Source organism: Mytilus galloprovincialis, chromosome 10, assembly GCF_965363235.1.
Source record: "Mytilus galloprovincialis chromosome 10, xbMytGall1.hap1.1, whole genome shotgun sequence".
Lineage (NCBI taxonomy): Eukaryota > Metazoa > Mollusca > Bivalvia > Mytilida > Mytilidae > Mytilus > Mytilus galloprovincialis.
Genome location: NC_134847.1, coordinates 32,542,681 through 32,564,629, shown reverse-complemented (window position 1 = coordinate 32,564,629; position 21,949 = coordinate 32,542,681). Strand labels below are relative to the sequence as shown.

General features: G+C 31.7%; 1 protein-coding gene across 1 annotated transcript; it reads left to right on the top strand.

The window, feature by feature from the left end:
- Positions 1-15,430: 15,430 nt before the first annotated feature.
- On the top strand, positions 15,431-20,271 carry LOC143048922 (uncharacterized). Its single transcript, XM_076222783.1, has 3 exons — positions 15,431-17,367; positions 18,981-19,496; positions 20,245-20,271. Exons 1-3 carry the CDS (start codon positions 15,985-15,987, stop codon positions 20,269-20,271), a joined length of 1,926 nt encoding a protein of 641 aa, XP_076078898.1. The 5' UTR covers positions 15,431-15,984.
- The last annotated feature ends 1,678 nt before the right edge of the window (positions 20,272-21,949 follow it).

The window sequence follows — 21,949 nt, the reverse complement described above, 5'->3', positions numbered from 1 at the left end:
TATATCTCAGTTGATACGTTATGCTCGTGCATGTGCGCACTATACGGACTTCCCTTACAGAAGTGTGCTCCTCACGTTGATACTGCTTCAACAAACTTATGAGGAGGAAGGATTAGAAATGAGATTTCGTAAATTTTATTGACACCATCAGGAATTGGTTGATCCATAAGATGTGTCAGTGTCTAAACTAACATTTTTTACCACGTCTTACATTGTTGTCATTCATTTAGTATATAACAACATTTTGATACGATCCCTCTATATTGAACCAGTGTAGGTATAAGTGTCTAGTTGTAATAACAGTTATCTGTTTAAAATATTATAAAATTGAATCTAGGTTACCATCCTAATTAAACGAGGAACTACGTTATCAAAACGAAGTCTTTCTATATTCACTCCCATTTCAGTTCTAGATTTTAATTTTTTATAAAAGCCTTTACGAGTTCCACTTGAACAAGTTATACTATTTCTCTCCCTATAAATATTAACATTAAAAAATGTCGGTATCAATTCAAATTGTTGACTTATTTGAAACTATCCTATTTGAGGCAATTTTCCCAGGCTTAGAAATGTCATGTTCATGATGTTATTATGATATATAATTGCACCTAAAGCAAATGTAAAAGAGTCAATTCATGTACGTGTTTGAAGTATCAGGTTCTATATGACCTTAAAGGATGAATATTTAAACATTAACAAAACTATAGTAAAATGTTTATCTGCAATTTGTTCAATTTTCCGATAATCCTGCCTCACAACATCAGTCATGCAACATAACAACTTTCGAAAGTATCATACGAGTAAAAAGAGTTGTTTTTATTACTGCACATAATTTTATATTCTACTCGAATAAACATTTAGTTAAAATATTTGGCCATTTTAGTATTTCTGTTTTGAATGTGGATAAGCGTTTAGTAGGCCAGCGTACAAAATTTTAAGTATGATATCTATGATGTGTTTAATTATGTGTTTTTAGATTTTCGATAGGACGTGAAAATTGAAAATATCAGACTTTGACATCTAGCCAGAATGTAGCATCGCCATGTTTGTTTTATATCTATTCACATTATTTGATGGTATGAATGCACACAACATCATTCATAGAATCTAACAACTATTGAACGCATCATAAGAGTATAAAGATTTGTTTTTACTACTTCATATTATTTTTTATTCTTCTCCAAGAAACGTTTTGTTGGTACATTTTATACTGATATGATCGGCTCTAAATTTCAATCACTCTGGCTGACTTTCTTATCAGCAGCCTAGTAGTCGGCACTTCTGTGTTGACATAAAGTATCATTGGTATGGGCAAATTTATCAATTAACTGTTAACCAAATTTTAAATGTGCCGAAATACTAATGTTTTACTTGCCCAGGAATAGATAACCTGAGCTGTATTTGGCAAAACGTTTCGGAATTCTGGTTCCTCAATGCTCTTCAACTTTGTACTTTTTTAGTCGTTTTAACTTTATTGATTCGAGATTCACTTATGAGTCTTTTGTAAATGACACGCGCAAATGGGTGTCTGCAAATTGATTTTGTGAAATATCAGATATATGAAGCTTTTTGTCGAGTGAGCGTTATCTGAAACCCAAGTTCTACTTATAAATAAACACGTTCCACCAGACTAAAATATTTGATATTGTCCATATCGAGAACGCGAACATGTTAAGCACATTAATTCTATGTCAATTTGATGAATGAAACAATGTATATAATGCAGTTAGATGACCTGTTACTAACCACGTTTATAAAATTATGGCGTCAAAATTACTTTCACAGTTGTACCTGAAGGGACAAAATACCACGAATAAAAAGTAATGTGATTTTATATGCATTTTATATGCATAGTGTGTAATCATTGACAATGAATTCCGTTGATCAGCAGTGATTTAGATGAAGATCAACTATATGATTAATAATTAAGAAAACAAAAACAGAGAAAGACGGCGTTTCGTGCGAACGCATTTTATACCGAACAAATCTACTTGAAAAGGCTGGATGAAGTTGTAACATTTTAGTTTTTGTTTTCGACGTGATTTTGTGAGACACGTAAATGTGAGTATAATATGCACAAAAAACCTACTGTTGTTTAATTTATGTCAGCCTGTCTTTAAAGTTTCGCTGCTCTGCTCATCAGACAGAGCAAGTATTTGAAATTTGACGCATAATTTAGCCTTTTCCCATTGTTTGCTTTTTAGTAAACTTAGTGCACCTTTCTTACTGAAGGCGTGAGATGACACATTATATTACAGACTGTAGTGTAAAAAATACTTTAAGAGTACAGATTTAATTATAAATAGATCTATTTTGCATCGTAAAAAGTACAGACACTACAAATTCGGAAGAATAATAGAAAAGATATATTACAAGACGGCATTATAGACTAGACAATTCTAAGCAAACTACTATTTGCTAAAGACACGCGAATGTATAGACGACAAACCAAACAACTTAAACTACTGTATAAAATTTAGCGAAACCAACATCTGTCTGATAAGCAAACAATTATTATTGGCGATATAAATGTTACAATCAATCCTATTGGCTGATTCAAAAAGCAAATATGTCCTCCATATCCAATGTTGTTTTTGAGAATGAACGTTACACAAGCGTTTGATGAAACTATTATAAAAGGTATACAATAAGAATAAATCACGTAAAACAGAAAAGTTCTCTTTTTAAAAGTTTCTGAATGAAGTATGGCGGTCTTGAAGACGCGATACATGTGAAAAGAACAGACACTGATACATCCAAATGTAGCCAACCAAAAATAATGCATGCATACACCAATTATTTGACATATCATAATAGAATCAGTTTGATTTAATCCAAACTGGTACAATATTTGTGCACAAAACATAGCAAAGACCAAACACATGTTGTTTTTGCCAGGCAGGGTTCGAAGACTTTTATATGCAAGAAATGTAAGAAAAGTAAACAACAAACATACAAGTGATATACATGTACACGCCATTAAAATAAAACCAATAAAATTTTGGTAAGTTATTGGTTTGTCAAGTTCGGTATGTTTTAAGGAAATTATTGACTCGAACTGATCGGCACAAATTCTCACTTTGGATGTCGGCAACATTTCATAATCCATTACAGCTAATTCAACTCCTAAAGACTTAATAGTCAAACGGAATGTTTTATTGTCAATATCGATGTCATTTTCTGGAAGCTCTATTTGTTTACACAGAAGCAACCTTTTTACATGCGAATATCGTTTTAAATGTTTGTGGTTGTCATCCGTTGTAATACACGTGTTTGTAAATTTACTTTGACTTTCTAGTGTCGACAACAGATACATGTCTTCGTTAGGAAAAACGGATAAGTTAAACGTCGTGTTAAAATAGTGTACTGGTAAACTAAACTTTGAGGACGATAAAAACGAATCTTCTACAGAGGTTCTATTTACGTAGTTTGGATATGAAATGTTCATGTTTACTAGTAAAGAGATATTGGTGCTATTCCAGAAAATCCTATTTTGGCATATTAAAATTGACTTTTTCAAAGTCCATCTATACCAATCTTTATTAAACATGGCAATGAGTAAACTATTGTTCACATCATCTAAGAACGGTATGACATCTCCTATTTCTGTATTGAGATTTCCATTTAATACAAAAGTAAGCATATAACCAATGTCTTTTGTCATTTCTAGTAATGGTTTGCATCCTTCCCCTGTAAGAATTCGACCAGGATAACATTTTAAGTCTATGCAGATTTTCTGAAATAGTGAGAAAAAAACTTAAAATGTAATAGTTAGAAGTGAATGAAAATAATAAAAACATTTTTTCTCACGTTTTGAAAAGCCTCAATATATACGCCGTTCAACCGATGTATTTCCAACGAATAATTGCGAAAACATAGCCAACATCTAGTCATTGTTCATAAAAGTGCCTCATAATAATAAAGTAACAAGTCGACAAGCAGAGGGATACATTTGGTTCCCATAAGAATGCCGATTATCAATTGAAAAAAAAACGTAATTCAAATGTAAAAAATATATATTGAAAATTAAGTAACATATCATTTTGTATATTTCAGCTTCAGTGAAATTCCTGCTGGAATCAGAGTTAATTTTCACAGTTTTATTTGTTCCTTTCTTAAACAAGATTTTTATCTGCTTTTGACATTATGTTTTATATAACAAAGTTGGAACAACTTTTTCACTCTGCTCTTGAATGAAAAATGCTAGTGTAAAGAGAAGAAGAGTCAAATGTTTTATACTACTGTAAGAGAAAGAGACTTAGATTGTAGGTATTTTAACATATCTTCTGATTTTTGCAGTACCAAAAAACGAAACATGGGAAACAAAATAAATAAATAAATGCAACTCGATTCGTTACATCTTTTTTACTTTAAATACCGAACAGTCTTGTTGACTGTTTTTAGCAGGACATGTTTTACTATTAATACCAAACCATATTTTACTATTAATAGCAAATCTTGTTTGACTGTGTGTAGCAGGACATGTTGACTGCTTAAAGTAGGACATGTTTGACTAGTACTGCTCAATAATATCAAGACATGCTTGTCTGTTTATAACAGGACATGTCTGACTGTTTATATCAGGACATGTTTGATGTTTGACTGTTTGTAGCAGGACATGTTGACTGCTTAAAGTAGGATATGTTTGACTAGTACTGCTCAATAATATCAAGACATGCTTGTCTGTTTATAACAGGACATGTCTGCCTGTTTATATCAGGACATGTTTGATGTTTGACTTTATAGAAGGAATTTATTGACTGTCTATATTAAGACACGTTTGACTGTTCATATCAGGATATGTTTGTCTTTTTATAGCAGAGCATATTTGACTGCTTATAACAGGCAATGTTGGACTGCTTGTAGAAGAATATGTTTTGCTGCTTATAACAGAACATAATACTAGTATTTTAACTTGCTTTGATACAAAATGTGTTTACAGCCTTATCCTTTTGGTCAATGATGGATAGTTGCATTGGCAATAATACAAATTCGTCTTATTGTATATTGAGTTATAACCATATATATGAAAAACTGCTTCCTTCTAGAAAATTGAGGTCCCAAAACTCTGAAACTAACTTCTTTAAAACTACCAAATCGAATGATTGGTTGAATTTATAAGACATTTAAACCTAAGATTGGAAAAAAAATCGAAGATCCTTAAAAAAGTTCTTGAGTTATTGTAAGATAAATGAGAAAATTTTCAAAAAGAAGTTAGTCTTCAGAGAACCTGACATTGTTTACAGTTTTGGAAAGGATTCTTTACGCATACTTGAGTTATCGCAAGTTTTGCTATGATTGAAAAAGAGACAGACAGATTGCCGGACAACAATATATCGTAATACCTTACTCTTTGAAAGACATATAAAGAGTATTTCCTGACGAAACTATGTCACCAAATTACAGCAAAGATTTTTTTGAAACTCCTGTAATTCACCAAGTATAAAACTTAAGTAAAATATCGAATCTATTAAAACAGTCTTACCTCAAATGGGTTGTAAATTTGATTCTGCAAACAGTTTCCTTCTATATCTGACTCTGTAGTTGCGATTTCATAGTCAGTAAATTTAAAAATGCTTGGTGGTGTTCATGTTGCTTAGTCTTCTATGTTGTGTCTTGTATATTGTAAAATAAACAACGAAGCTACAGAAATAATCGTCAGCTTGCAAAAAGATTCACACTTATCTCTATGGTCATACATTTTCAATGGTCACGGACCATTTGCCGCTTGTGTGATTTTTCTTCCACTTCAGGAACTTGATTGCAGAGATATGCGTTGTTTTCAAGTGGATAAACATATAACATAAAATATTTTGTCAAGAGTTTATAAATATGCACAAAAAGGTAGGACTGCCAATGATGATAAAGACTTCAACCGAATAGATGAACTCGTGATTCACCAAGTTAGTTAACATTTGGGAATTCTTACTACCGTTACATTCTGCGCTCTAAAGGTCAGTGAAAATGAAATTATGGGCGAGTAGCTTTGTACGATAGCCTAGGATTGAGTGTGGGATAAAATTGCTACCAAGAAGCTGTTCCATATGTCAAATGCACTAGCATCATAATTTTTAACAGTAACCACTTCAACAATGGGAGCATCCATCAAGTACATATTGACTTCGCTTGACCATTTATTGATCAAATGATTTTAATTGTTATTGATGCTCATTTAAAATAACATAAAGATTAAAATGGATCACTGCAACAAATACCACTGGCTTAAAAGGACTTTTTTTGCGAGAGCAGATAGTAAGGGCAACGGACAACAGTTCGGTTTTTAGCCAGTTTTATATTGTGTTTTGACTCAAATATGGGGATCGGTTGTCTCACTGTCAAAAATCCCATTTATCAAAGCGAGTCATTATGATAGATAATTGTTTCGGAATGAAGTTATGTTCTGTTTTACGGTTATTAATAATCCTTAAGGATGTACTTAGGTGAGGCTAGGTGAAAATTAATAAATCAAGAATATAAAATTGATACTATAAACTGGTAGAGCATTCTTTAATAATACAAATAAGCTAGAAATATTAATAGGTCATGGACCTCCTTTTCGAGATATTTGAGATTTAAAATATGGCGGGAAAAGGCTGACGCGGACTTCTACCTTATGTCTGTATTGGTATTATTTGGGTCCCAAAGCAAAAGAAAGAAAATTGAGAATCTTCTAAAATTTTGGTAAATGACCTTTCATGAGCTATTTAGTCCTAAATGATAAAATAAATGGGTGTTATGGGGCAAAATATTTTACCTTGTTTTGTATTGAAAAACACCAAGAAGTCCGAAAATTTGACACATATTCAAAAAAGCTCTTCTAAGTACATCCTCTTATTGCTACAAAATAATTAGATGATACAAATAATCGTCTTTCTTAATTTAGTTTTTTACTGTGAGTTGTTTCGAACTTTCTTAAAAAGTGATTAGCATATTTTTGTCAGGTATTCCTGAGAGTTTTGAAACATCATTCAGGAGGACTCTGGATTATATAATAACAGGGTTATGCAATAACATTCAATTGATTATAATTACTATGAAAACTGAAGGGCGACTGGTGAAACGAAAACAATTTTTTACTTCAAATTTCAATCAAAGTGCAGTATTTTCACAATGGCTGGAATCATTTGACGATGGCAGAAGATAACAAAACATTGGCGGGGATCCTTTGACGATGGCGGAGATAATTTAACGATGTTTTGAAGTGAAATGTTTTATTTTACATAAAACGGTTGAACATGTAAACAATAATCAAATTATAGTTAAATATTTGTCTGAATTAATTCGTTTTTCGTTAACTCTACTGCAGTATAATTTTTTTTACAATTCAGACAAAACATGATATTTGAAAACAAAAGCCCTTGACATCTAGCTACAACGTAGTATCGTCACGCTTGTTTTACACACCAGTTTACGGGAAATATGATGGTATACCGTTGTCCGTCCATCCGTTTATCTGTCCATTCATCGTCAACATGTTGGACATTGAATCAAAAATGCTTTAACTAATTTACATTATATTTTGTGGTGAATTGTTTATATATATTGACGTGAGCTCCCTATCGATTTTTATAAGTTTTAGATTATACTTTCCGAGTTTTATTTATTTACCAGGGAGTTTTACTTTTCGAACAGTTACTCCAAAAATTCTTTGAGCAGTTTATACGATACTTTAGTTAATTGTTTATATCTGTTGATGTGAGCTCCTTTTTGAATTTTGTTTTTTCGATCTATCGGGTTTTATTGATTAAAAATTATAATTTTCCTGTTTTCGGACTGTAACTTCAAAAATCTTTGAACAGTTTAAATTAAACTTAAATCTTTGACACACATGACGATTTCAACTTCCTAATTCGCAACAGAAACACACCCTTCCCATCGTATGGTGTTTGTATATCTCAGTTGATACGTTATTGTCGTGCATGTGCGCGAGCATGTGCGCACTATACGAACTTCACTTACAGAAGTGTGCTCCTCACGTTCATACTGCTTCAACAAATTTATGAGGAGGAAATATTAGAAATGAGATTTCGTAAATGTTATTGACACCATCAGGAATTGGTTGATCCATAAGATGTGTCAGTGTTTAAACTAAGTAATGACATTTTTACCACGTCTTACATTGTTGTCATTCATTTAGTATATAACAACATTTTGATACGATCCCTCTATATTGAACCAGTGTAGGTATAAGTGTCTAGTTGTAATAACAGTTATCTGTTTAAAATATCATAAAATTGAATAAAGGTTACCATCTTAATTAAACGAGGAACTACGTTATCAAAACGAAGTCGTTCTATATTCACTCCCTGTATGAGCAATTTTCCAAGGCTTACAAATGTCATGTTCATGATGTTATTATGATATATAATTGCACCTAAAGCAAATGTAAAAGAGTCAATTCATGTACGTGTTTGAAGTATCAGGTTCTATATGACCTTAAAGGATGAATATTTAAACATTAACAAAACTATAGTAAAATGTTTATCTGCAATTTGTTCAATTTTCCGATAATCCTGCCTCACAACGTCAGTCATGCAACATACCAACTTTCGAAAGTATCATGCGAGTAAAAAGAGTTATTTTTATTACTGCACATAATTTTATATTCTACTCGAATAAACGTTTAGTTAAAATATTTGGCCATTTTAGTATTTCTGTTTTGAAGGTGGATAAGCATTTAGTAGGCCAGCGTACAAAATTTTAAGTATGATATCTATGATGTGTTTAATTATGTGTTTTTAGATTTTCGATAGGACGTGAAAATTGAAAATATCAGACTTTGACATCTAGCCAGAATGTAGCATCGCCATGTTTGTTTTATATCTATTCACATTATTTGATGGTATGAATGCACACAACATTATTCATAGAATCTAACAACTATTGAACGCATCATAAGAGTATAAAGATTTGTGTTTACTACTTCATATTATTTTTTATTCTACTCCAAGAAACGTTTTGTTGGTACATTTTATACTGATATGATCGGCTCTAAATTTCAATCACTCTGGCTAACTTTCTCATCAGCAGCCTAGTAGTCGGCACTTCTGTGTTGACATACAATATCATTGGTATGGGCAAAATTATCAATTAACTGTTAACCAAACTTTAAATGTGCCGAAATACTAATGTTTTACTTGCTCAGGAATAGATAACTTGAGCTGTATTTGGTAAAACGTTTCGGAATTCTGGTTCCTCAATGCTCTTCAACTTTGTACTTTTTTAGTCGTTTTAACTTTATTGATTCGAGATTCACTGATGAGTCTTTTGTAAATGACACGCGCGTCTGGCGTTCACTATTTCAAGCATGATATATATGATGATTTTATATTTGTGCTGATGATTCAGTATAAACAAAAAAAGGCTATAACCCTTCAAAGTTGCTTGACATCTGTGTGTAGTAGACTTCTTTGTTATTTTCTTTAGATAAAAGTTTAAACTCGAACAACAAAATATTATTTAGATCAGGAAACAATATTTGCGGTATACTTTTACTTCCAAACATTCGAGAAGTGTAGACGTAAATTTGTAGAAGTAAACAAAATAGATTAATATTTAAATGAATGAAAATAAAATTATTATCTAACAAATAAAAATAAAATTATTATCTCACAAATAAAAATAAAATTATTATCTCACAAATAAAAATAAAATTATTATCTCACAAATAAAAATAAATCGGTCTCTTCAAATAATTTTTTTTTACATGAACAAGTATGAAAGCCCTTATTTAAAAATAAGGAGATGTGGTAAAAATCAGTTGTTGTTTTGTCTTTTTACCTTTTGTTTTGCCTAGGCGTTGTCAGTTTATTCTCGACTTATGAGTTTGAATGTCTCTTTAGTATCTTTCGCTTGGGGGGGGGGGGGGGGGGGGCGGTGTCTGCAAATTGATTTTCTGAAATATCAGATATATGAAGCTTTTTGTCGAGTGAGCGTTATCTGAAACCCAAATTCTACTTATAAATAAACACGTTCCACCAGACTAAAATATTTAATATTGTCCATATCCACGGGCGACACTCGGCTAACCGAGAGATTGGTCGGTTAATCTATATTGAGTATGCGGCTATATGGGCAACTGGTCTGTTAATCGGGTTGGTTATACGTCTGTTAAGAGTAAAACGTTTCATTTAATGTTAAACTCTATTAAATATACAGATTTTTGGCATGTTATAAGAACCAAATCAAAAAAAAGAAAAGTGTCTGACAAAATGATGTCTATCATAGAACATTTTGCACTTGTAAAAACATTTCTTAGTCTGCGCAGTTTTCAGTAAAACTAAAAGGCGTCGCGCAAGTATGTAGTATTTATGCTTATACGTATATCAGTTTTTTTTAATAAAAGGCGAAACAAACAAATTTAGATATAATTTAAAGGACAAAAAATAGTACTGTGGTTCTAAAAAATAAATTGACATTAGTCAATATTTCATAATTGTCAAATAACGTGAATAATGCCACGTTTTAGTGAAAATTATGAGAAAAAAGTCTCTTAATGGGTTGGACAATTGAAATTGTGTCAGTTAAGAATTTTTTAGCCACGACAATAATTTTGCTACCTTTATATTTTCCCCTTGAAAAAGTTAAGAATTAGATGTTTTTCAGTAAAAAAATGAAAATACGGTGCCACAGTATCCTAGAAAGAGCATTTTATTTTGTCTTTCTTTGCATTTTATTGAAGGGTGTGTCACTTCAATATAGCGTAATATGGATTGGCCTCTGGAATATGCATGAGTTTTTTATTGACGTTTTCAATCAGCCTTAATTTTTGTGTCTGTTCGAAGTAGCACGTTCTCAATTCCGACTGAAAGTGTCTTTCTAATCCATTACAGGGTACATATAACGTGTTCTCGTTCAAATATGAACATGATATTTGTCACTGGACGTTAAACCCTAATTCGTCAGCATCATCCAATTGGTTCCTTTCTTCTATTACTTAATCATATGTTGTTTACAAATCACTCTAAAGAAGAAAACGGAAAGGAGCGAATGCAGCTACATTTGGTTATTTTAAGTTTCATTTCATTTTATTCCGTTTAGTTCCTTTCTACAGAAGTGCAGAGGAGAACTACAGTTGTCTATGGTGAACGGTGAAGTCCATTTCGCGTTTTCGCGATTTCGCCTTTCATATTCTATAGGGCAAAAACGCGAAATCGCGAAAAGGCGAAATTGCGAAGTCGAAAACGCGAAGTCGAAAATGAGAAATCGGTTTCGCGTTTTCGCGTTTTCGACTTCGCAATTTCGCGTTTTCGCCATATAGAATATGTAAGGCGAAAGCGCTAAAGCGCTAAAACGCAAAATGGCAATAAACTGCCACCATAGTTGTCCGCATGTAAACTTCTAGAATTTGTTACCAATATAAGTACATCGCAATCCGTTACTTTTTCAACAGCCATCGGTGTTTCATGTGTTTATTCTTAAACAAGTATTATTTTTCTCTCGTTTTTAGCAATGTATCACTCTCTACTGTCCTTATATATTATTCTATATTCTGCGTTTCCATCCAGATTCTCGTGTATACCATGACGGTCCGGATTGGGGGTATTGTTTATTTCTGTATTCTTTAAATTGTTATGTCATTTTTTCCTACATTTTATTTATCATTATTCTTTCTTTATTTTTCATATTTTGTCATCCCAATATATTTTACTTACTGATGTTTAGTTTTATTACGTCGTTTATCTCTGATTTATATACTGATTACCAATGTAGATGACAAATTTGTGTCATTCATGACAATTAAACAGAATCAACATGATATATGCGATCATTCTTGGATGAAATTAATATTACTTTAATATTACACTTTTTGAAACCATCATATCAATTTTCAATTTCATGTGTTGTTTCCGTACATGTTATGTTTCATTGCTCATGTGTTGTTTTCGTATATTTTAGCCGCTCGTCGTGAGCCTGTTCATTTGATCCAATACTAACACCCCATATAGCAATACAATAATACTTTTATTGCCGTTCATAACTCTTAACAGATCAATTAACAGACCGGGTTTTATACATCCGACCTATTAACAGACCAGGTTTTAGATAAAGATTGATTTATGTCACCAAAATACAGATTTTCGTGTAGATTTTTCACACAATGATATCAATATGGTTAACAAACATAATGCCTTTTTTTTCGATGTTCAAAATATTGAATGCAAGTAAATTTAACCAATGTGTCATTTTGTGTATATTTTATGTGTGTAAAATGTGTATAAATTTATTGATGAGTAACCCGCCTTTTCATTTTATAGAGCTAGAAAAATAATAATTACACCACTGAATTCAGTACATTGAATTGTTTTGTTAGACATGAATACTTTTTGTGATGAAAATATATTTAGAAAGTTATACAATGAAACATGCTGAACTTTCAATGATTTTCTCGATAACACCTGATTAACAGAATTTAGCCAACCTGATTAACAGACCAACCGCCGATATAGCCGCATACTCAATATAGATTAACCGACCAATCTCTCGGTTAGCCGAGTGTCGGCCGTGATATCGAGAACGCGAACATGGTAAGCACATTAATTCTATGTCAATTTGATGAATGAAACAATGTATATAATGCAGTTAGATGACCTGTTAATAACCACGTTTATAAAATTATGGCGAGAAAATTACATTCACAATTGTACCTGAAGGGACAAAATACCACGAATAAAAAGAAATGTGATTTTATATGCATAGTGTGTAATCATTGACAATGAATTCCGTTGATCAGCAGTGATTTAGATGAAGATCAACTATATGATTAATAATTAAGAAAACAAAAATAGAGAAAGACGGCGTTTCGTACGAACGCATTTTATACCGAACAAATCTACTTGAAAAGGCTGGATAAATTTGTAACATTTTAGTTTTTGTTTTCGACGTGATTTTGTGAGACACGAAAATGTGAGTATAATATACACAAAAAACCTACTGTTGTTTAATTTATGTCAGCCAGTCTTTAAAGTTTCGCTGCTCTGCTCATCAGACAGAGCTAGTATTTGAAATTTGACGCATAATTTAGCCTTATCCCATTGTTTGCTTTTATGTGTAGTAAACTTAGTGCACATTTCTTACTGAAGGCGTGAGATGACACATTATATTACAGACTGTAGTGAAAAAAATACTTTAAGAGTACAGATTGAATTATAAATAGATCTACTTTGCATCGTAAAAAGTACAGACACTACAAATTCGAAAGAATAATAGAAAAGATATATTACAAGACGGCATTATAGACAAGACAATTCTAAGCAAACTACTATTTGCTAAAGACACGCGAATGTATAGACGACAAACCAAACAACTTAAACTACTGTATAAAATTTTAGCGAAACCAACATCTGTCAATCCATCAATTTAAATATATGGGCAACATGCATTGTTTAGAATACCTGTTTTGCCTGTTTGTCAAACCCTATAATTTTGACAAACGATATAATAATTGTTTAAAACATTTGGGCAATTAGTGTCTAGTATTTTAAATTATCTGGTGTAATTTTGACATCCGATAAAATAATTGTTTAAAACATTTTGGCAATGTGTGTCTAGTATTTCAAATTATTTGCTGTAATTTTCATAAACGATATAATAATTGTTTAAAACATTTGGGCAATTTGTGTCTAGTATTTTAAATTATCTGCTGTAATTTTGAAATCCGATAAAATAATTGTTTAAAATATTTGGGCAATGTGTGTCTTGTATTTTAAATTATTTGGTGTAATTTTGACATCCAATAAAATAATTATTACTTCGAACTTTATTTGGCCTTTTTTACTTTTTTTGGATTCGAGCGTCACTGATGAGTCTTATATAGACGAAACTAACGTCTGGCATAAAACTAAATCCTGGTATCTATAATGAGTTTATTCAAATAATTTTTATAAGTAAATGATATAAGATAAATAACGATCCAAATAGTTCAATAAAGGACAACTCCATCGTTGCATTGTCTATTTATATGACATATTATTAGTTACGCAATGAGATAGTGACATTATACGATGTATACAGGATCAATAAAATCCATATGGGGCGAGAGCAAGCGAAGCTCGAGTCCCATTTGGAATCCACCGACCATGTAGACATCGTATTAGGACACTAAGACAATGTGTAACGGATTGATCTTACCGACCGCCTTTATATGGGTGATTTAGACGTAGTTGTTAATGTTGATACCTCAATGTTAACACAACATTAAACATAACATTCAATTATTTACGATGAGAAAGTCAGCTTCTGGCTCACAGACATGTTTTTTCTTCTTCTAAAAGCACTTATAATTATGTATGTTTATAATGATTGTTAATGAGATAACAACACTTTTTTAAAGGAACGTAACACTAATTCTGACCGTGTATATAAAATAAACCATGTACACTGTCCGTGTAGTTACAATACAACACGCCCACTGAGCTTATATCAAATATATACGGTTCCAACGTGTTCACTCTTAACCAAGGATATTCCTAGAAATGTATAGGAGGTAAGATTATGGTTCGTACAATGATCAAACTATCTTTCTGTCTAGTTATAAGTAAATAAGAGATATAAGTATATTCAAAACTCATAAATAGATTGTGATATACAAACCAAGAATAAACCTCAAACGATAAGCAATATGTTAAAGTGTAAACTGCTACATATATGCAAACATCATCTCTAATTTGAATCAAGTATAATATGTCACCAGAGAGAATACATAACAAGTAGTAAATACACATGCTAGAGGACTATATTCTAGTATCTAAATGTGGTATGAAGGAGCTTGTTGTGTGGTACCTCGATTCTCACCTAACGTTAATTTCAATGTCAATGGGATAGTTAAGTGGTGAGCTATAAATTGGTGTTCGTCACGAATCCTCAAATTTCTTTATGTATTCTGAAACATAGCAAGACAATAAACCATTCTATGATTTCTAGTTAAAAAAAATCTAGATCAAAAGGATATATAGGGGTTGTTACCGACTAAATTAGGTTCATTATGTATCATAAACTTTAAAAATTAAGAAAAATATTGTACATCTAATATATAACTATATTTTCTTTCAGATGGATTTTAAAACTTCTAAGGTTTTGTTCGTAATGGTTGGATGTCTAGTGATTTTGATCATTTCTCGCACAAGTTATGCCTTTAATTTGACACATATTTTAGACGAGTATATATCTGTGTGTGGTAGTCAAATTTGCAATATCAAAAAGCAAGGAACTAACTACTTAAATCATTTGCAGACAACTTATAATACGCATTGTCCCAAATGCAGTTGTCAAGTAGGGTGTATTCAATCCGGAAATTGTTGTCCAGACTTGTTTTTTTCGTTGAAGCCAACGTGTGAAAAGACTAGCATAGTAGAAAGTCCTGACTGGTACTTCGGTCCACTCTATAAATACGGTACGTACAGTTTTGATAGAAACAATCATATGGACACTAAATTAAATGCAGTTAATTGTCCTCCCGTATTGATGATAAGTAGCTGTCCTCAAGATGCTACAGTAATCGAGAAAAGTCTATGCAATGTGAGTGATCTTAAAGAACAACAAATTCAGAATAAACCAGTTTCGTCCAGCAAAACAGGACTAATATATAGGAATATTCATTGTCTAAAATGTCACAATGAAAGCGTAGAAAACCTGATACTATGGAATTTAAAACTAGAATGTGATTATCATCGTTTCGAAGATTTCAATTATTTAGTATCATACAATGAAATTATTCAGAAAGCCATAGATGAAAACTGCTCCATTGCATTTGAACCTAATGACAAAGTTAGTAAACGCATATGTGTTCCAGATTCAAATACCATTGATTTGGATAGAATATCATCCTGTAACATTTCTGGAACATGGCAAATCTATGATCATGATATAGATGTTGCCTGTTAGTCATATGATCATACATATTTCCGTTTTAAAAATGTCTTTTGTTATTTATGCAACCCACCTAGTGATACGGGACATCTAATATCTACATGTAACGCTACTGGGATGTGGGAGCAATATGACGCAAATTTACAAATTGCTTGTGAGAAAGAAAAGTCCTCATCTATAACAGGAAAATTTAAAAACATCTTTTGTTACCTTTGCAACAAGAATTTCAGTGATGAAGGTAATTTACCGACGTTTTATGGAGCAGATGTTAACGTAGAAGATAATGGTAATCTAGCATGGAATGAACCGTTTGGGTATAACTTTAAAGTAAAAAGTGTCAACATACAAAATATATTCAATAAAGACGATTTAAAGAGAAGCACCGTTACTTCAGATAAACGTTTAATATCTTTATCGAACTCGGATCTAGAGAGTGAACACTACCTCAGCAGTTTCAAAATGGCAAATCTCATGAAAAAATATTTCGCTCTTACAGGAAAAACAAACTTTTGTACAAATTACTCCTTATTCAACTCTCTTCAAGATTGTAACTGTGATGACTATTGCGCTGTACAATTCTATAATGAATGGGGAAACGGCAGTTGTTGTGTTGACAGTTTTATTAGAAAAAAATCAATATGCACCGACCAAAAGTATCATGAATATAACCATTTTCTTGTATACGAAGGATGTGAAAGGTTTGAAAACTCAACAATTAAAAACCTTTGTCAGAAAACAAAACAGAAAACTGTTCACGATGACTTGATAAGTTTTCTGCCAGCTCAAATGTTGATTAATAATACTCCTATTGACTTCAAAAATATATATTGCGCTTTTTGCAACGAAAATCTGGAAGTGATTCAAAACTACGAAAACGAAATGGTATTGTGGGATTTTAAGCTTAGATGCAAAGTTTTTATTCCAATTTTCTATCATTTTTCTCTGCAAGATATTATTGCATTTGCTCTCAATAATGGATGTCGATTTCTTTATAAACCACCAAGTTCTGCAACAGTTTGTTCTTATAATTCATTTACCATGTGTAATATGACTGGGAATTGGAATTCATTTGATCCTGATATAGCATCAGCATGTAATAATTATAAAGTACCATATGGTACAGAAAATAAATTTTGTTCCATGTGCAATCCCAGTGATCGGGAAAATATTGTGTATACTTCATGTAACAATACGGGTGAATGGGGTGAATACAATAGCAACATTGAGGAAAACTGTTTAAATATGCCTGCAGTGGAATATCATTCTCCTTACAAAAATATATTTTGTAAAGAATGTAATAGAAAAAATGTTGAAATTTATGATTTGCCAAATAACAATAGTACTTCTTGTTTAGGTGATTGTGAGGTGGATATAAATGAAATGGAGCCGTTTATTCCCAGATTCCGAAGCATTTTTAAATTTACTGACTATGAAATCGCAACTACAGAGTCAGATATAGAAGGAAACTGTTTGCAGAATCAAATTTACAACCCATTTGAGGTAAGACTGTTTTAATAGATTCGATATTTTACTTAAGTTTTATACTTGGTGAATTACAGGAGTTTCAAAAAAATCTTTGCTGTAATTTGGTGACTTAGTTTCTTCAGGAAATACTCTTTATATGTCTTTCAAAGAGTAAGGTATTACGATATATTGTTGTCCGGCAATCTGTCTGTCTCTTTTTCAATCATAGCAAAACTTGCGATAACTCAAGTATGCGTAAAGAATCCTTTCCAAAACTGTAAACAATGTCAGGTTCTCTGAAGACTAACTTCTTTTTGAAAATTTTCTCATTTATCTTACAATAACTCAAGAACTTTTTTAAGGATCTTCGATTTTGTTTCCAATCTTAGGTTTAAATGTCTTATAAATTCAACCAATCATTCGATTTGGTAGTTTTAAAGAAGTTAGTTTCAGAGTTTTGGGACCTCAATTTTCTAGAAGGAAGCAGTTTTTCATATATATGGTTATAACTCAATATACAATAAGACGAATTTGTATTATTGCCAATGCAACTATCCATCATTGACCAAAAGGATAAGGCTGTAAACACATTTTGTATCAAAGCAAGTTAAAATACTAGTATTATGTTCTGTTATAAGCAGCAAAACATATTCTTCTACAAGCAGTCCAACATTGCCTGTTATAAGCAGTCAAATATGCTCTGCTATAAAAAGACAAACATATCCTGATATGAACAGTCAAACGTGTCTTAATATAGACAGTCAATAAATTCCTTCTATAAAGTCAAACATCAAACATGTCCTGATATAAACAGGCAGACATGTCCTGTTATAAACAGACAAGCATGTCTTGATATTATTGAGCAGTACTAGTCAAACATGTCCTACTTTAAGCAGTCAACATGTCCTGCTACACACAGTCAAACAAGATTTGCTATTAATAGTAAAATATGGTTTGGTATTAATAGTAAAACATGTCCTGCTAAAAACAGTCAACAAGACTGTTCGGTATTTAAAGTAAAAAAGATGTAACGAATCGAGTTGCATTTATTTATTTATTTTGTTTCTCATGTTTCGTTTTTTGGTACTGCAAAAATCAGAAGATATGTTAAAATACCTACAATCTAAGTCTCTTTCTCTTACAGTAGTATAAAACATTTGACTCTTCTTCTCTTTACACTAGCATTTTTCATTCAAGAGCAGAGTGAAAAAGTTGTTCCAACTTTGTTATATAAAACATAATGTCAAAAGCAGATAAAAATCTTGTTTAAGAAAGGAACAAATAAAACTGTGAAAATTAACTCTGATTCCAGCAGGAATTTCACTGAAGCTGAAATATACAAAATGATATGTTACTTAATTTTCAATATATATTTTTTACATTTGAATTACGTTTTTTTTTCAATTGATAATCGGCATTCTTATGGGAACCAAATGTATCCCTCTGCTTGTCGACTTGTTACTTTATTATTATGAGGCACTTTTATGAACAATGACTAGATGTTGGCTATGTTTTCGCAATTATTCGTTGGAAATACATCGGTTGAACGGCGTATATATTGAGGCTTTTCAAAACGTGAGAAAAAATGTTTTTATTATTTTCATTCACTTCTAACTATCACATTTTAAGTTTTTTTCTCACTATTTCAGAAAATCTGCATAGACTTAAAATGTTATCCTGGTCGAATTCTTACAGGGGAAGGATGCAAACCATTACTAGAAATGACAAAAGACATTGGTTATATGCTTACTTTTGTATTAAATGGAAATCTCAATACAGAAATAGGAGATGTCATACCGTTCTTAGATGATGTGAACAATAGTTTACTCATTGCCATGTTTAATAAAGATTGGTATAGATGGACTTTGAAAAAGTCAATTTTAATATGCCAAAATAGGATTTTCTGGAATAGCACCAATATCTCTTTACTAGTAAACATGAACATTTCATATCCAAACTACGTAAATAGAACCTCTGTAGAAGATTCGTTTTTATCGTCCTCAAAGTTTAGTTTACCAGTACACTATTTTAACACGACGTTTAACTTATCCGTTTTTCCTAACGAAGACATGTATCTGTTGTCGACACTAGAAAGTCAAAGTAAATTTACAAACACGTGTATTACAACGGATGACAACCACAAACATTTAAAGCGATATTCGCATGTAAAAAGGTTGCTTCTGTGTAAACAAATAGAGCTTCTAGAAAATGACATCGATATTGACAATAAAACATTCCGTTTGACTATTAAGTCTTTAGGAGTTGAATTAGCTGTAATGGATTATGAAATGTTGCCGACATCCAAAGTGAGAATTTGTGCCGATCAGTTCGAGTCAATAATTTCCTTAAAACATACCGAACTTGACAAACCAATAACTTACCAAAATTTTATTGGTTTTATTTTAATGGCGTGTACATGTATATCACTTGTATGTTTGTTGTTTACTTTTCTTACATTTCTTGCATATAAAAGTCTTCGAACCCTGCCTGGCAAAAACAACATGTGTTTGGTCTTTGCTATGTTTTGTGCACAAATATTGTACCAGTTTGGATTAAATCAAACTGATTCTATTATGATATGTCAAATAATTGGTGTATGCATGCATTATTTTTGGTTGGCTACATTTGGATGTATCAGTGTCTGTTCTTTTCACATGTATCGCGTCTTCAAGACCGCCATACTTCATTCAGAAACTTTTAAAAAGAGAACTTTTCTGTTTTACGTGATTTATTCTTATTGTATACCTTTTATAATAGTTTCATCAAACGCTTGTGTAACGTTCATTCTCAAAAACAACATTGGATATGGAGGACATATTTGCTTTTTGAATCAGCCAATAGGATTGATTGTAACATTTATATCGCCAATAATAATTGTTTGCTTATCAAATATTTTCTTTTTTGTTGTGACAGCAAGGACAATTCATAGGACCACAGTAGTTGCTAAAGAGCAAAATATACACAACAATCGTTCACAATTTATCATTTATGTGAAGTTATTCACGGTCACGGGCATTGGATGGCTGTTACAAGTGGTTGATTCCTATTTACCAGATACGTCTAATGAAGCAAAAATGATATTTTCAACAATAATATCGTTAACGAACACTTTGCAAGGACTTTTTATTTTTATTTCATATGTGTGTAACAGGAGAGTTTTACTTTTATATAAAAATGGAAACATTTTAAGCACATTGTGTAAATTGACTAGGCGTACAAGAAGTTATGAATTAAAAGGTTCTTCTTTACATACGATTAGTTCGAGCTGAGTGGACGTATGCCTCGGTGATACATTAAAGGAATATACTTGTTCGGAATGCCTCTCATTGGACAAAGCACATCATGTGATGACATTGTGAATGCGCATCTTGAGAAACGAAGACGGAATTAAAATTTGTCCAAGAAATACCTGTGAGAATGATTTTTTTTATAGTTTTAACTCATTTGATTAGATTTCTAGATAAAATACATTACGAGTAATTATATTATACTAGATTTTTTCATGTCCTATGTTCTTTGGTTACCACAAAAATAAAATGACATTCTCTTGCATAACTTTATTATTATGAACAAACAATAATTTTTAGTTATATACCAATTCTTTCATAAATATGAAATTATACTATTTTTTTTTATAAAATGCATTCCTCTTACTATAGTTATGCTATTATTCATATTTAGAGATCAGCTGAAGTTTTACGAAGTTTTTGTAGTTACTCTTTATTTGAAGAGTTGTATTTATATAGAAAACAATGCGTGCAGGTACGGTGTTCTTTCTTCCGGTCTAAGTTTTATCTATTCTTTGTGTCGAAAACCGTGTGTCTGCATGGGAAACTTTCATATTTCGTAGAGTTTGCAGTAAGGATATTTACATGTAGTAATGGTTCGTGAATTTGTGATGACCTTGAGTAAGACAAGAGACATGTACCGATTCGCTATTGTTTGGTGCCTTATCAACAAATATCAATTTATAACGTATTCGTACACCAGTAACATGACGGGTGTCCTTGGAGGAACTAGAATTATTGACCTTTCCGGAGCACATGAATATCTTAATCATGTTTAAATGAATTTTGTTATCAGTTTGTACTAATGTTTTACTGTTACATCGCAGTCAAGATTAGGTGATTGGTTCAGCGGTCAAATGCGTGTTTAACCCCGCTTCATTTTTGTATGTTTCTGTCACAAGTCAGGAGCCTGTAAATTAGTGTTCGTCGTTGGTTCATGTCTGTCATATTTGTGTTTAAAAATTATATTGTGTAAATAAGGCCGTCATGTAATCGTTCGAATAGTGTGACATTTTTCATGTCATCCCCTATTACAGCTGACTGTACTGTGTGTTTTACTCATTGTTGAAGGTCGTACAGTGACCTATGATTGTTTATATATTTGTAAATTGAACTCAGGAACTAATACTTATTAAGAGTAGACTTGGTTTTAAAGATACTACATGGATATTATAAAATCAAAAGCATATATCTTCCTTCTTAAGATTATAATGTTGCCCGAAGAAGGAACGGTTTAACATGTTATATTTCATTTCAAGATTGATAAATGATGTGTAGGATGAACTGTAATAATTACACCGGTATGAATAAATAAAAATATATACATATAT

Excerpts from the sequence above, each read along its gene's own strand:
- LOC143048922 (XM_076222783.1), top strand. The coding sequence starts at position 15,985 with ATGTGGGAGCAATATGACGCAAATTTACAAATTGCTTGTGAGAAAGAA. Across the intron at positions 17,368-18,980 it reads AAATTTACAACCCATTTGAG|AAAATCTGCATAGACTTAAA; the intron begins GTAAGACTGTTT and ends TCACTATTTCAG. Across the intron at positions 19,497-20,244 it reads ATTTAAAGCGATATTCGCAT|CAAGGACAATTCATAGGACC; the intron begins GTAAAAAGGTTG and ends TTGTTGTGACAG.